Here is a 17,607-nt window from a genome sequence, read left to right on the forward strand (position 1 = left end):
TGAACCGAAACAATGACCAGACACCATGGCCCCGAACCTAAACAATGACCAGACACCACAGCCCCGAACCTAAACAATGACCACACTCCATGGCCCAGACCCTAAACAATAAAGACACTCCATGGCCCCGAACCTAAACATTGACCAGACTCCACAGCCCCAAACCTAAACAATAAAGACACTCCACAGCCCTGAACCTAAACAATAACCACAATCCATGGCCCCAAACCTAAACAATAACCACAATCCACGGCCCCAAACCTAAACAATAACCACAATCCACGGCCCCAAACCTAAACTATGACCACACTCCACAGCCCTGCACCTAAACAATGACTACAATCCACGGCCCAGAATCTAAGCAATAAAGACAGTCCACGGCCCCAAACCTAAACAATGACCAGACTCCACAGCCCCAAACCTAAACAATAAAGACACTCCACAGCCCTGCACCTAAACAATCACTACAATCCATGGCCCCGAACCTAAATAATAACCACAAGCCACTGCCCCAAACCTAAACAATGACCACACTCCACAGCCCTGCACCTAAACAATGACTACAATCCACGAACCCGAACCTAAACAATGACCACAATCCACGGCCCCGAAACCTAAACAATGACCACAATCCACGGCCCCGAAACCTAAACAATGACCACAATCCACTGCCCAGCACCTAAATACTGACCACATACCACGACCCCTGCAACCAAACACTCACCATATTCCATGGCCCCGTACCCAAACACTGACCACATACCACGACCCTACACCTAAAAACTGACCACATACCACGACCCTACACCTAAATACTGACCACATACCACGAACCCTGCAACCAAACACTGACCGCATTCCACAGCCCCGCTCCTAAACACTGACCACAATCCACAGCCTTGCAACTAAATAAATACTGACCACATACCACGACCCAACACCTAAATACTGACCACATACCACGACCCTACACCTAAATACTGACCACATACCACGACCCCTGCAACCAAACACTGACCGCATTTCACAGCCCCGCTCCTAAACACTGACCACAATCCACAGCTTTGCACCTCAATAAATACTGACCACATACCACGACCCAACACCTAAATACTGACCACATTCCACGACCCTACACCTAAATACTGACCACATACCACGACCCATGCAACCAAACACTGACCACATTCCACAGCCCCGAACATAAACACTGACCACATTCCACAGACCTGCACCTAAATACTCAAGATAATATTCCCCCCACACTTGGTCTGGCCAGCCAGCAAAGTGGGCCTGTATATTAAGACTGCTTTCACACTGAAAGCACCATCTGTTAGCACTAGCTGTTTAAGCGCCGTTTTTCGGCCGCTATCAGGGCGATTTTAAAGGGTGAAAAACTCCAGTTTTGCTGCGTTTTGAAATCGCTTTTCAGTGCGCTTTGAAAGCGCTGCCCATTCATTCCATTGGGCAGAGTGTTTTGGGAGTGCTAAATACAGCGCTCCAAACCCGCCCCAAAGCTGCTGCTTGCAGGACTTTTCGGAATGTCCCACAAGCGCACCGCCTGTGTGAAAAGTCACACTGCAATGAATTAGAGGCGGTTTTCCAGTGTTTAGCAGAGGCAATTTCCAGCTGTAAAGCACCTGAAAACCGCCCCAGTATGAAAGGGGTCCAACAGTTGTATACATCTGTAAATATATGTTAAAGTCACACCACAGCATCAACAGAACATATGAACAAAAATAAATAATAAACTGAGAAGAAGCCTTTAGCCTTTACCTCACTGCTCGCGGCAGTACCATACCACGTGCAGGGGCGGACTGACAACTCATGGGGCACCTCGGCACTCCAGCTGTGGTGAAACTACAAATCCCATCATGCCTTTCTTTCCATGAAACAATATCTAATGTTTGGTCCATTTCATTTTCTGCTCGACCAACCCTGTACATTATTACACGTGGTCAGGGGCGGACTGACCATTGAGTCACTCTGGCACTGCCCGAGGGCCCCATGCCACTAGGGGGCCCCATCAGGGTTGCCAGGCTCAGTAAAACCAGGGACAGTATGTAAAAATCTATGTTTTTTTTACATCTGTCCCTGATATGTCCGAAACCGACATGCTTTTGATGTGAAAATCCCGAGTTTATAGCTGCCCCGCCTCCTGGCGTGGTGGCCATCTGTAAGCCCGGGGGGCCCCATAATCTTCTATTGCCCGGGGGCCCCATGAGTTGTCAGTCCGCCCCTGCCTATGAGCGATATAAAAGCTTGGTGGTTATATTGTACACTTATAGATCTATATACATCAGACCTGAAAGAGGAACTCCCGGGGATATAGAGACGGAGACGGTTGGGCCTACAGCAGAGGCAGTTGGGAGGGATTACACTTCCCTTTATATAGCTGGGACAAAAGGGATATGAGAGTCGCTTCCCCTTTAACATAAAGGAAGAGGAGACGGGAAAAGAGTCAATTTCACATCCCCTAAAAATCTCGACGCGTTCTAAAAGGAAGTGGCCGTTTCCCCAAATAGGATGGGGCTGGGTTAACCCTGCGAGTCCGGGGCGAGAACAATAAAACACAATACAGAGACAACATGCAATACAAAATCAGAACTGCTTTTTATATCGTATCCAATGATTAACAGTTACAGCCAATGGTGAGCGACCAGCTCTCACTTCCACCTTTGCTGCAAACAGAAGCAGATGTTAACCACTTAAGGACCGAGCCTCTTTTTCAGATGTGGTGTTTACAAGTTAAAAACACGTGTTTTTTTTTTGCTAGAAAATTTACTTGGAACCCCCAAACATTAAACTTTTTTTTTTGTCTAACACCCTAGAGAATTAAATGGCGGTCATTGCAATACTTTTTGGTTTTACTGTATTTGCGCAGCGGTCTTACAGGCGCACTTTTTTTGGGAAAAAATATACTTTTTTTGAATTAAAAAAATAAGACAACAGTAAAGTTAGCCACATTTTTTTTTATATTGTGAAAGATAATGTTACGCCGAGTAAATTGATACCCGACATGTCACGCTTCAAAATTGCGCCCGCTCGTGGAATGGCGTCAACTTTTACCCTTAAAAATCTCCATAGGCGATGTTTAATAAAAATCTACAGGTTGCATGTTTTGAGTTACAGAGGAGGTCTAGGGCTAGAATTATTGCTCTAGGTCCAACGATCGCGGCGATACCTCACATGTGGTTTGAACACCTTTTTCATATGCGGGCGCTGCTAATATATGAGTTCCCTTCTGTGCGCGAGCTCGTCGGGACGGGGCACTTTAAAAAATATATTTTTTTTTTTCTTATTTATTTTATTTTATTTATTTTTACAAAAAAATTATTTGGATCACATTTATTCATATTACAAGGAATGTAAACATCCCTTGTAATAAAAAAAAAAAAAGCATGACAGGTCCTCTTAAATATAAGATCTGGGGTTAAAAAGACATCAGATCTCATATTTAGACTAAAATGCAATAAAAAATTAAATAAAAAAATGTGTCATTTGTAAAAATGACCAAAAAAAATAAAAAAATGGCCCTTTAAGAGCTATGGGCGGAAGTGACGTTTTAACGTCGCTTCTGCCCTGCAATGGTATGGAGACGGGTGAGGGCCATCTTGCCCTCACTCGTATTCATACCAAGCAGGGGAGAGGACGCGATCGCCTCTGCCGCTACCGACTGCCCTGGTTAACGGCGGAGGGAGCGGGAGAGCGGTCAGGGCTCTCTCCCACACCCGATAGCAGTGATCTCGCGAAAACCGCCGCAGAGACCACCATTATCGCAAACCGGACCGCCGCCCGAAGAGATGGATACCTGGGTTATGGTAGCTAGCTGCTGCCATTACCGAGATCTCCCTCTTCAAAATGCCAACGTATATTATATACCGTATTTATCAGCGTATAACGCGCACTTTTTTCCCCTTGAAATCAGGGGAAAATCGTGGGTGTGCGTTATACGCCGATCCCCGCTGTCTCTGAGCGCGGCCAACATAGACCGAGCCAAGCCGAGTGTACTGCGCACTCGGCTAGGCTCGGCCACGCTCTGCTCCGCCCGCAGTCACGCCCTGTCCCGCCTCCTAGCCTTTATGTCCCGCCATTGGACCGCTGTGGTGTCCGTCATACGAACCGGGCCAAGGGGCGGTACCGCGAGAGAAGCCGAGAGGAGCCGAACACACAGGAAATCCGGCTCGGTACAGCTCGGCTGAGGCGCCAAACTCAAAAATACACAATGCTGCAACCTTGGGCAAGGTGCAGATGGACACCTCCAAAGCCGCAGATGGACACCCACAAGGCTGGATGGACTCTGCGCAAGGCCGCAGACGGACGCCGGACAAGGCCGCCGATGGACGCCGGGCAAGACAGCAGATGGACACCGACAAGGCTGCACCGACGAGCATTCAAAATGTAAGGGTTTTTTTTCCATAAACTTCCCTTCTAAGCTTGGGGTGCGCGTTATACGCCGATAAATACGGTAGTCGTGCGGCGGTCCGGAAGTGGTTAACAGGCTCTTGTGATTGGCCCTTAGCAGGTTGTCAACTATCACAGGAACAAAATAATAAATAAATAAACAAAGAGAGGGACTTACGAGAGAGCGAGTGGGTACCTTTGGGCAGGTATTCAAACAGCAGCGAGCTCTCCTCCCCCAGATCGGCCTTGAGGGACAGCAGGCTGTTCTTGCTCAGGAGGGCGCTGCGCAGGTTGGAGATGTTGGAGATGCTGGTGACCTGCGGGTGAGAGTCGTCCTTCTCCAGCCCCAGCGTGTGGGTAATATAGCTGCCCTCTCCGCCTTGAAGGGACTCCTCGCCCTGCGAGTACAAGTCTACCCGTTCCTCCCGGCTGTCCGAACTGCCTGGCTCGATCACCGTCACGTCGTCACCTAAAAGAGAAGAAGGACAGACATGTTAGAAGGGGGAAGGGAGGACAATGAAAAAATACAATAAAAAAAAAGGAAGCAAATACATAAAAGTAACAACGAATGTCTGTGTTCCCATGGTGGCCAATCAGATAGAACAGGCTGATCTCTTTCTATTGCAAATCAATATATGTAAAGTTTAGGGCAATGGCGCGGTTCTTGGTTTGCAAGGGCAATGTATATAATGTTATATAATATAGGGAAATTCTCCCAAGGGGCTTTTGTGTAACAGCCATATGGTAAGTCAAAGAATAAATGAAGTAGGTATCGTATTTATCGGCGTATAACGCGCACTTTTTTCCCCTTAAAATCAGGGGAAAATCGCGGGTGCGCGTTATACGCCGATCCCCGATGTCTCCGACATTGTCCGAGCCGAGTGTACTGCGCACTCGGCCACGCTCGGCTCCGCCAGCAGCCACGCGAGAGGAGCCGAGAGAAGCTGAGTGAAGCCGAGTGCGGAGGAAATCCGTCTCTGCACAGCGTGCCAAATTCAAACACACGACGCTGCAACCCCGCAGACAGACACCCACAAGGCTCGACGTACCCCGCGCAAGGCCGCAGACGGACGCCGGACAAGGCCGCCGGGCAAGACAGCAGATGGACACCGACAAGGCTGGACGGACCCCATGCAAGGCCGCAGACGGACGCCAGACAAGGCCGCCGATGGACGCCGGGCAAGACAGCAGACGGACACCGACAAGGCTGGACGGACCCCATGCAAGGCCGCAGACGGACGCCAGACAAGGCCGCCGATGGACGCCGGGCAAGACAGCAGACGGACACCGACAAGGCTGGACGGACCCCGCGCAAGGCCGCAGACGGATGCCGGACAAGGCCGCCGATGGACGCCGGGCAAGACATCCAAAATGTAAGTTTCATCCCTAGACTTCCCTTCTCAGCTTGGGGTGCGCGCTATACGCCGGTGCGCGGTATATGCCAATAAATACGGTATATAAAAAAGAAAAGGCTCTTTATTGATATACTGTAATTACAATGTCATATTCTGAATTCAAAAAGGTGTACTGGCTACACAGATATTCACAGCTAAGGATGAGCTCTCGCTTGTTCGCATAGAACACGTGCAGAGCCCGCCAGGAAGTGTGCATGGCGCTGTGCTAATCACAGCCAGGGAGACATTGTCCCGATGCTCGGCTGCAGGGATCGTGAAATGTCTCCCTGGCTGTGATTAGCGCAGCGCCGTGCACACTTCCTGGCGGGCTCTGCACGTGTTCTATGCGAACACGCCAGAGCTCATCCTTATTCACAGCGTTACATTAAAACATTTTGAGACTGTGAAAAAAGCCAGACGCGTTTCGACCTGAACAGTAATGGTCTTTTTCCCGGAGGAAGGTTTGCTGTAGAGAGGTACATTGAACAATTTATACAACTTGGGACGTATTAGAACTTGCATCAAGTTAATTATATATGGAAAGGCCGATATTTACCACTAAGAACTTTTTTTTTATCTTGATAAATGGTTTTCACTATTTTTTACAAATAAATATGTAAAAAGTGTGGCGTACATTTGTATTCAGCCCCCTTTACTCTCTACCTAAAATCTAACTAAGATCTAGTGGAACCAATTGCATTCAGAAGTCACCTAATTCGTAAATCGAGTCCACCTGTGTGTAATTGAATCTCGGTATAAATACGGCTGTTCTGTGTAGCCCTCAGAGGTTTGTTAGAGAACATTGGTGAACAAACAGCGTCATGAAGGCCAAGGGACACACCAGAAAGGTCAGGGATAAAGTTGTGGAGAAGTATAAAGCAGGGTTAGGTTATAAAAAAAATCTCCCAAGCTTTGAAGATCTTACGGAACTCTGTTCAATTCATCATCGGAAAATGGAAAGAGTATGGCACAACTGCAAACCTACCAAGACATGGCCGTCCACCTAAACTGACCGGCCGGGCAAGGAGAGCATTAATCAGAGGCCCATGGAAACTCTGGAGGAGCTGCAGAGATCCACAGCTCAGGTGGGAGAATCTGTCCACAGGACAACTATTAGTCGTGTTCTCCACAATCTGCCCTTTATGGAAGACATTGTTGAAAGAAAGACATAAGAAGTCCCGTTTGCAGTTTGCGAGAAGCCATGTGGGGGAGGGGACACAGCAAACATGTGGATTGTGGAAGAAGGTGCTCTGGTCAGATGAGATCAAATTTTAACTTTTTGGCCTAAAAGCAAAACGCTATGTGTGGCGGAAAACTAACACTGCACATCACCCTGAACACACCATCCCCACTGTGAAACATGGTGGTGGCAGCATCATGTTGTGGGGATACTTTTCTTCGGGACAGAGAAACCATCCAGTTGTACAGAAACTACAATTCCCATCATGCCTAGTCACGTCTGTGAATGTCAGAGTTTTACAGTGCCTCATGGGACGTGTAGTTCCACAACAGTGGAAGGGCCGTAGTTTGGAGATCCCTGAATTACATAATATGAAAGCCTACCTGACTACATACAGTTCAACCTGAGCTGATGGCTTATTTAGGGCTTTGGCTGATCTAAAAGGAGAATGAACAGATTGGACATTTAGGCCCAGATTCTCAAAGGGCTTTTGACGGCGCAGCGCCATGTACGCCGTCGTAAGTCCTAATCTGGGCCGTCGTATCTATGCGCCTGATTCTTAGAATCAGTTACGCATAGATATCCATTAGATCCGACAGGCGTAAGTCTCTTACCCCGTCGGATCTTAAATGAAATTTTTTTTTTGTCCGCTAGGTGTCGCCTCCGTCGTTTTCCCCGTCGAGTATGCAAATTAGCTAGATACGCGAATTCCCGAACGTACGCGTGGCCGACGCAGTAAAGTTACGACGTTTGCGTTAGGCTTGTCCCGGCGTAAAGTTGCCCCTGGGTATATGAGGCGCAACCAATGTTAAGTATGGGCGTCATTCCCGCCTTCGAAATTTATAAATTTACGTCCCCCTACCCGCCGAATTTGAATTCCGCCGGGTGATTTACGTTACGCTGCCGCAACTTTACACGCAAGTGCTTTGTGAATAAAGCACTTGCCTGAAAAACTTGCGGCGGCGTAACGTAAATCAGATACGTTACGCCCGCCCAGTTTTACGCCATTCTACGAGAATCTGGGCCTTAGGTTGTAAGTCGTATGGCCAGGTGATGGGTGGAGGTAAAGGCGGTTGTGTCATTAGATTGGTCGACTTTAGAAAGCAGTGGGTCCTTCAACCAGATCTAAGACATATCTGTTTCCATATACTTTAATCTTGGCAGCGCTGGGAGTTGTAGTTCCCCCAGCGACTAGACTGCAGTAGGCTATAAGGGGGCCCCCAGACACCACAGCCATTCTGCAGGCGCTATAGATGGAAAGCAAACAGTTAACTGGAGCTCAGGTCCGGTCACGTCAGTTCATGCATGAATTATAGAAGAGTCCGGGCCCATTAACGGTGCAAGCACGCGGCATATGATACATCAGACAGAGCTCAGGGAAGGCAGACTCATCCTACTGCTACCATTAAAGGGCCAATAAACATAATGCAATACAGGTTTTAATAATGACCAGGGATACATATACAAAAAACGTAAACCAGAGAGTATAAAGAACCAGTATCCTAATCCATGACAGTGCGGGGAACGATTTTCCGAACCCACAGCTAAGAACCTAGAATAAGGCTTACCTGTAGGTACTCAAAATATCTCCTAAATCTCCACGGTTTAGGAGATATTCGCCTTAGAAGCCAGCGCTGTCATGATCGGCGCATGCGCATTAAAGGAAGGGCACGATCCGTGCCATTACTATAGTGCCCGCGCCATAACCGGGCGGCTCCCTGGCGCATACGCGGGAGTGACGTCACGCGACTCCGGCCAATAGCAGAGCTGGCGTCCACGGCCCCCAGAAGGAAGAGGGGTTGAAGATGGACGCGATGAGAGAGAGGGGACATCGCTGACATTGCGGCCTTCTTCTGCAGGTAAGTGGCACATAATGGGCGACTATGCAAAGCATAGTTACTTTGCAGGGAAGCTGGCTGTAGGCGGATGGGAATTCCGTTCCATGTATGAGCAGGCTAGGTTTATAGGTTTTTTTTTTTTTAATTGTATGTGATCACTGCCAGCAGCTATAGCTGCAGACAGTGATTGAAATTTGACGGTGTGGAAACCCGCCATTGTATTGTACAACTTTTTCCGAAAACCAATAAAAAAAAAACGCACAACAAAAAAAAAAACACAAAAAAAACACTATGGGCCAGATTCTCGTAGGGCGGCGTAAATGTAAGCGGGCGTAGCGTATCGTAGTTACGCTACGCCGCCGCAACTTAGAGAGGCAAGTGCTGTATTCACAAAGCACTTGCGTCCAAAGTTACATCGGCGTAGCGTAAATGTGCCGGCGTAAGCGCGCCTAAATCAAATGAGGAACAGGGGGGCGTGTTTTATGTAAACTATTCATGACCCCACGTAAATGACGCTTTTTTCGAACGGCGCATGTGCGCGAATGCTCAGTATCGCGTCAAATTTTCTAATTAAATTACGCCCGCTCAATGCCTAGTCAACATGAATGTAACTTACGTCCAGCCCCATTCACGGACGACTTACGCAAACGACGTAAACAACGACGCTGTTCGTACGTTTCCGACGTCCATACCTAACATGACTTACCCCTGCTTTATGAGGGGTAACTTTACGCCGGCGTATGTCTTACGTAAACGACGTATCTTGATACGCCGGGCGCACGTACGTTCGTGAATCGGCGTATCTAGCTAATTAGTATATTTGACGCGGAAATATACGGAAGCGCCACCTAGCGGCCAGCGTAAATATGCACCCTAAGATACAACGGCGTAGGAGACTTACGCCGCTTGTATCTAGGCAACTGTGAGGCGTATCTGATTCTATGAATCAGGTGCCGAGTTGCGACGGGCCGCACTCAGAGTTACGACGGCGTATCTGGAGATACGCCGGCGTAACTCCTTTGAGAATCCGGGCCAATGGCTCTGCAGGAGGGATGTCCCCATCACCATTGACTATGTTGATGGGGGAATCAAGCAACTTTCTTTCCTTTAACCCCGTGGCTGAAGGAAACAAACTTGCATGTTGTATAAGCTGCCTCACCCCTGTCAGGCGTCTTGTACCCCCTACGAGTTTCGACCGTAAGGACATTACATGCAGGGTGTATAGGTGACAGGTCCCCTTTAAAAAAAAAGTTCCTTGGTAAGAAAAGAGTTTTTGAACAAAGTTTACTTTAGCTGCGATAGGACATTTCTAAAAATATTGCACAGTGTTTATACGGATGTCTGGGGCTCATAACAAGCCCAATCCACTAATGACAGTAGAGCATCCTGTAGGGCAGCAGATATGGCGGCATGGCAGGACGTCCTTCACCTAAAAAACCTTGGGCCAGATTTACATACATTTGCGGCGGCGTAACGTATGTCATTTATGTTACACCGCCGCAAGTTTTACGGGCAAGTGCTTGATTCACAAAGCACTTGCCTGTAAACTTGCGGCGGCGTAGCGTAAATCCGTCCGGCGCAAGCCCGCCTAATTCAAATGGGGAGTGTATCATTTAAATTAGGCGTGTTCCCGCGCATGCTCCGTTTTGAAATTTCCCGCCGTGCTTTGCGCGAAATGACGTCGCCCCGATGTAATTTTTTGAACGGCGACGTGCGTTACATCCTTTCGTATTCCCAGACGACTTGCGCAAAAAAAAAACAATTTGAAATTCGACGCGGGAGCGACGGCCATACTTTAACATGGCTAGTCTAAATATAAGCCATGAAATAGCAGCCGTAACTTTGCGACGGGAAAAGCCGACTAGCGACGACGTAAGAGAATGCGACGAACGCACGTACCTTCGTGGATCGCCGTAAAACAGCTAATTAGCATACCCGACACGGAAAATGACGCAAACTCCACCCAGCGGGCGCCGAAGTATTAGACCTACGATCCGAAGGCGTACGAAGCCGTATGCCTGTCGGATTGAAGCCAGAAGCCGTCGTATCTTGGTTTGAGGATTCAAACTAAAGATACGACGCGCCAAATTTGAAAATACGGCGGCGTATCAGTATATACGCCGGCATATTTTTCTGTGGATCTGGCCCCTTGAGCGCTTTCTCCTTCCATCTCAGACATAAGGGAGGTTTTCTACACTCCGCATGGGTGACCGGTCCTCTTTAATAAAAAAGTTTCCAGGCGGGCGACTTTTCAAAGACGACTTTGGCCCTTAATGAGAAACGTCTAAAAAAGCGAGCGCCTGTTTATATCGGATTCTGGGGGCTCGTTACAAATCCTCCCCGATTATTAGGATAATTATAGCGGCGGCTCTGGCGTACCCCCTAAGGGCAGCAGATATGGCGACGATGGCGTTTTCTTCTAATAACAACGGGAAAAGTAACTTCTCTTTCCATCTCAGCAGGGTAGGCGTGACAGGTACCCTTTAAAAAAAAAAAAAGTTTCCTGGTGAGCGAGGACTTTTTAAAACAAAGTTTGCTTCAGCCGTAATGAGAAATGTCTGAAAATAGCGCTCGCTGTTTATATGGGATTCTGGGGCTTGTCACAAATCCAACCCAATAATTAGGACAGTTATAATCACAGCAGGGAGCATCCCTAAGGGCAGCAGATATTAATAGTGTGTCTATGGGGGGGGCGCAAGGTGGTGTGTGATCGGTCTGGAAGAAGGCGCGAGGTGGGTAATCAGAGGGTGTGGAGGGCTGGACGGGTAATTCCCAGCTAAAGACGAGGTGGGCAATTAGAAGATTAAGCGGATTTGCGGAGGATGAGAGGAGAGGATTGTGGGAGTGCGGCTAGGAATACACATATAAGGGTTAGGTGATACAGCCGCGTCTCTCAGCCCCTCCATTCCACGTCAGGGGCCTCAGCCCCTCCATTCCACGTCACGGGCCTCAGCCCCTCCATTCCACGTCACGGGCCTCAGCCCCTCCATTCCACGGCAAGGGGCCTCAGCCCCTCCATTCCACGGCAAGGGGCCTCAGCCCCTTCATTCCACGGCAAGGGGCCTCAGCCCCTTCATTCCACGGCAAGGGGCCTCAGCCCCTCCATTCCACGTCAGGGACCTCAGCCCCTCCATTCCACGTCAGGGACCTCAGCCCCTCCATTCCACGTCAGGGACCTCAGCCCCTCCATTCCACGTCAGGGGCCTCAGCCCCTCCCTTCCACGGCAGGGGCCTCAGCCCCTCCCTTCCACGTCAGGGGCCTCAGCCCCTCCCTTCCACGTCAGGGGCCTCAGCCCCTCCCTTCCACGTCAGGGGCTTCAGCCCCTCCATTCCACGGCAAGGGGCCTCAGCCCCTCCATTCCACATCGGAGGCCTCAGCCCCTCCATTCCACATCGGAGGCCTCAGCCCCTCCATTCCACACCGGAGGCCTCAGCCCCTCCATTCCACACCAGAGGCCTCAGCCCCTCCATTCCACATCGGAGGCCTCAGCCCCTCCATTCCACATCGGAGGCCTCAGCCCCTCCATTCCACATCGGAGGCCTCAGCCCCTCCATTCCACATCGGAGGCCTCAGCCCCTCCATTCCACACCGGAGGCCTCAGCCCCTCCATTCCACACCAGAGGCCTCAGCCCCTCCATTCCACACCAGAGGCCTCAGCCCCTCCATTCCACACCAGAGGCCTCAGCCCCTCCATTCCACACCAGAGGCCTCAGCCCCTCCATTCCACACCAGAGGCCTCAGCCCCTCCATTCCACACCGGATGCCTCAGCCCCTCCATTCCACACCGGATGCCTCAGCCCCTCCATTCCACACCGGAGGCCTCAGCCCCTCCATTCCACATCGGAGGCCTCAGCCCCTCCATTCCACATCAGAAGCCTCAGTCTTCCTCTTTCACAATAGGGACCTCAGCCTTACTTAAAGCTTCTGGACATACTTCTCTGCACACTTTACATGTCATGTACAGATAATAAATAAATATCGGACATACTGGGGCAGGGAATTCCAGAGGATGGGAGAGGCTCTGGAGAAGTCCTGAAGGCGAGCATGGGAGGAGGTAACAAGGGAGCTAGAGAGCAGGAGGTCATGGGAGGAGCGGAGGGGATGATATCTGCAGATGAGGTCGGTAGGGGAAGCCAGTGAATGGATTGGCAGAGAGGAGCAGCAGTCACTGATCGGTTAGTGAGGTGTATTAGTCTAGCAGCGGAATTCATAATAGACTGAATGGGGGGATAGCCTGCGTAAGGGTAGGCCATCAAGGAGAGAGTTGCAGTAGTCAAGGCGAGAAATAATTACCGTATTTATCGGCGTATACCGTGCACTTTTTTGCCCTGAAAATCAGGGCAAAATCGTGGGTGCGCGATATACGCCGATACCCGCGCCGAGTTTAAATACTGCGCCGGCATATACCGAGCGCAGTACACTCGTGTATAGTCGGGCAGTCTCGGCTCCTCTCGCACGGACGTACAGGACGTGAGCGCGAGTGTAGCCGAGACTGCCCGACTATACACGAGTGTACTGCGCTCGGTATATGCCGGCGAAGTATTCAAACTCGGCACGGGAAAGCGGGAAACGAGCGGGGAGAAGGACGCCGGACCCGACGAAGAGGACACCCGAAGCCGCAGACAGACGCCGGACCCGACGAGGCCGCCGATGGACGCAAAACTGTAAGTACGAAAATCTTTTTTCCACAGGAATTTCGGGGGCAACTTTGGGGGTGCGCGCTATACGCCGGAGCGCGCTATACCCCAATAAATACGGTAGTCATTAGTCAGGAAGGGTCGAATTCTGGAGATGTTGCGGAGGTTAAGGCGGCAGGATTTAGCAAAATGCACAAAATGCACCATGCTATATCTACATATAACATACAATCTTTTCTGCCCATGTTCTTTGGTCTCTGGGCGCCATACTGACGGCATCGGCCTGTGGGAGTCTGAGTGCAGCAAAGGGTTCTGGGTGATCGGTTGGGCGGATAATATACGAGCAGGTGTGGGGGGATTTCTCGCTCCGGTGGGGAATGTGAGAGCAGTGTGTGGGAGTACGGGGAAAGGGGGAGGTGGGGGTTGGGATGGGATAGATAAGGTCTGTGGGATGGGAGCGCTCTGTAACAGGAATGTGGAAAGGCGAGGGGGGGTTCAATGTTTATATTTTCTAGGATCAGTGCTATTGTCTATTCAGCTTAAGGGCGGCTATAGCAGATAATGGTGACATGACATGTGCCTGTACTGAAAACTGGTCAACGCCGTTGAGAACCTTTGCAATTTGCTGTCCCATCTCTGTGGAAGTTATGGTGATGCGCGGTGTATGTGCGTTACAAATCTCCATTGCCGTTCATTGCTAGCTGCATCCAAAAACAATACAAATACGCCAATTCCCTGTGCATTGTGGTGGGCTGAGTTTTAAACTATAGAGAAGGGTCTATTTTTTTGTTGTTGTTGCCTTGAGTTGTTCTACAGCCATGGGCGTCTGCAGGTAGGAGCAAGGGGGGGTAAGCGCCCTCCCCCCCTGGAATCAGGGATCAGTAAGGTGTCCGCCATAGGCGTGCACATGGGTTGTACACACCTGGATTCTGCACCCTGTACATAGCACACGCCTGGAATCTGCACCCTGTACATAGCACATGCCAAGAAAAAAGTCTGCTGTTTCACCTTTAAAAAAAAAATACTTGCGAGTCGCAGCTAAGCCCATCCCTCTCATGACATTGTCGAAAGGGGGCGGAGCATGGGTGACCTTAAAATTATGCCACCCCTGAAAAAAGTTCTGCGGACACCCATGTCTACAGCCTATTACAAATGAATGAACTCGCCTCAACGGATGAAAACCGCGTTGTGCAACAATGTGCCCCAAACCTAGATTGGTTGTTTTTTGTTTTTTTTATCTCAAACAGGTTGACCAATCCAAGTGATGAGCTGACGAAAACAGGGCAACTGCTACCAAGTACAAGGATGCCAAGAGCTTCCAAAATTTCTCCGACCAATCAAAGTCAGGCAGGGGTTCCAGCATATCTCGTGGGACTTCTGGGTTTCTGCAATAAAAGTTTTTGCTCCTCTTGAGGCGGGTGACCGGAGTCTCTATTTTGCAATCTCCGAGTGAGGCCTTGCTGAATAAACCACTTGAGAAAATGTCTCAAGCTATTCAATGATTAATATTCGTTATCTTAGTGGCCAAGCTCACTTTTGCTAGATCTTTGAAGAAGCCTTCCCGTCTCTCCGGCCATTGTGGATCATGACCCATGAGCTACCGCGTTTTCCCCCGAAAATAAGCCCAGGTCTTATATTAATTTTGGCAACAAAAGACACAGTAGGGCTTATTTTCAGGGTAGGTCTTACCATGTAATGTGATGTCTTCTCTCCCCCTCTCTCTCCCTGCCTGTCAGGATTCCCCAGTGTGAACGGAGTTAAAATGCTTGTAAAATCGTATAATCAACTTTATTATAGTAGCATATAATGTACAATGTGTGTGTTTCTGTAATATATGTGGTCCCATGTGGGCCAGCAGCTGAAGTGCTGAACGATGACGATATTGAACACCAACCCGAGAGCAAAGTTCAGGTGGGCATTATAGGACATACAGGGTTCCCAAGCCTTTAGAAACTTAGCGTGAGAGTCTTTAAGTATAGAAGTGAGCTTCTCCATGGACCATGGACCCCAATAGCCTTTGCTGAACCTCAGAAAAGTCGAGAAAAGGTTGTTTCCAGGCTGTGGCCAGCATTTGGTGGCCCGCCAGGACACACAAATCCCACCTGCTTCCTTTGGGTAGCAGAGAGGGTCGGGTTTGGTTTAGGCAACAGGGGCTCCTAGGTGTTAAGAGGGAAATGTTCAAGACTGACCTGATCATGGCGTATACCAATGTCCAGAACCGGGTTGCCTTGGGGCATGTCTACCAGATATGGAGAAGAGACATGTAACACTTTGAATCAGAGGGATACCTCCTGGAGAACCCAAGTGTAGAGGTACTTTAGCTTATTGTGTTAGTGTATTGCTGGGCTATTATGTTGGTCTTCACAGCTGGATCTGTAACCTGTAATCTATATACCATATATACTCGAGTATAAGCCAAGGTTTTCAGCACTTTTTTTGGTGCTGAAAATGCCCCCCCTCGGTTTATATTCGAGTCACCTTTTTGCGAATAATCTCCCGGACTTTGGGGACCTAAGGCCGGGGAGCACCGATTTTTCAAAGCCGGGCACCCCTTCTATATACTCCCATGTTAAAGGGGAGGTTCACCCTAAAAATGACTTTCTAGTATTACATTGGCCCCCCACATTACAATACAATTATGCCTATTATGTTTTTTTGTATGCTGTACATACCTTAGGAACAGCTAATTCACCCGTGGCTTCCTGGTTGCGAGTCCCGCGGGAGTGGGCGTTCCTAACATGCTGGTGATTCATGTGATGACAAAAAACGAGCTCCCCCCGTCGCGTAAGCTGCGTCACGATTGGCGCAAAGGAGCCGAACGGCGAGTCGACGCTATACTGCGCCTGCGCACCGCCGTTCGGCTCCTTTCGGCAATCGTGACGCAGCTTACGCGACGGGGGGAGCTCGTTTTTGGTCATCACGTCAATCACCAGCATGTTAGGAACGCCCACTCCCGCGGGACTCGTAACCCGGAAACCACGGGTGAATTAGCTGTTCCTAAGGTATGTACAGCATACAAAAAAACATAATAGGCATAATTGTATTGTAATGTGGGGGGCCAATGTAATACTAGAAAGTCATTTTTAGGGTGAACCTCCCCTTTAAACATAAGTGTAGTCATGGGCACAGTGAGGCATGCAGATGGACACCCTAGGCTTATAGTCGAGTCAATACGTTTTCCCAGTTTTTTGGGGTAAAATTAGGTGCCTCGGCTTCTATTTGGGTCGGCTTATACTCGAGTATATACGGTATCTATTTTATTTTTATTTTTTATCACACACACACCTTTATTTTTATTTGTATGGTCTTTTATGTATGCAATAAAAAAACATTAAAAGTAAAAATATGGCGGGGGACGAGTCGTTAAATGACCCATTCATACATTGGTCTTCTCCCTTTTCTCCATCATTGTTTTTTGTATCTTACCGGGATATGCGCTTTGGTGGCATTCAGACACCTTTAGCATTGTTCCAATATCTAGGGAACTAGAGTCTTTACCGCCAAAAATACCCAACCTCCCCCTTACCAGCCAGGTGCCATCACATGTTAATAATTTACCGATAGTCTGTTAAAATATTCTGGCTGCATCCATGAGAATAAAGGGCAATTGTGTGCAATTTCTCAATGGTTTTTGATGGAATTTTTAGGGTGGATTCAAGAATAAAACACACAAATTGGATGTTTTTTTTTTTTTAAATATGTCTACACACATCACAATCTGATTGTACATTTATCATTTGATTTATTAAGACTGATGTGTGAAAATCTAAACTATCCCATCAAATCTGTATCTAATCAAGTAGGCCCTGACACACTATATAGTTGTTGGAAGATCTAAAAGAGATTGGCTTTATTTTAATACAAGTGATCGTACTTTTTTTTTCCAGCAAACACATCTGTGGCGTTCCTGAAGGAGAGCATTTATAAAAAAAAATAAAAAAACTGCCATCAGATCCTACAGAAACACGGGCACAGGGTGGTTTATAGATTTCTTGGGGTAAAATGTGGTTGGTGTAAATATGATACCATAATACCGTGTTGCTGTCATTACAATGGGATGTCTAGGTGCTCTTTGAACCATAACAAAGTGAGAGCTCTGGAGAGACAGGTGATGATCCCCTCCCCCCTCCTCTCACCTAATGTATTCAGTGGA

At 48.7% G+C, this 17,607-nt stretch overlaps 1 protein-coding gene across 1 annotated transcript in view; it reads right to left on the reverse strand.

Annotated features, from left to right (window-relative positions):
• ZBTB46 (zinc finger and BTB domain containing 46) overlaps nucleotides 1–17,607 on the reverse strand; it is a 96,502-nt gene that overhangs the window by 24,713 nt on the left and 54,182 nt on the right. Inside the window, exon 4 of the mRNA XM_040331299.1 lies at nucleotides 4,583–4,873. Within this exon, the coding sequence (XP_040187233.1) occupies nucleotides 4,583–4,873 (291 nt within the window). The remainder of the gene's footprint in view (nucleotides 1–4,582; nucleotides 4,874–17,607) is intronic.

This window comes from Rana temporaria, chromosome 12 (genome assembly GCF_905171775.1).
Source record: "Rana temporaria chromosome 12, aRanTem1.1, whole genome shotgun sequence".
Taxonomy (NCBI): domain Eukaryota; kingdom Metazoa; phylum Chordata; class Amphibia; order Anura; family Ranidae; genus Rana; species Rana temporaria.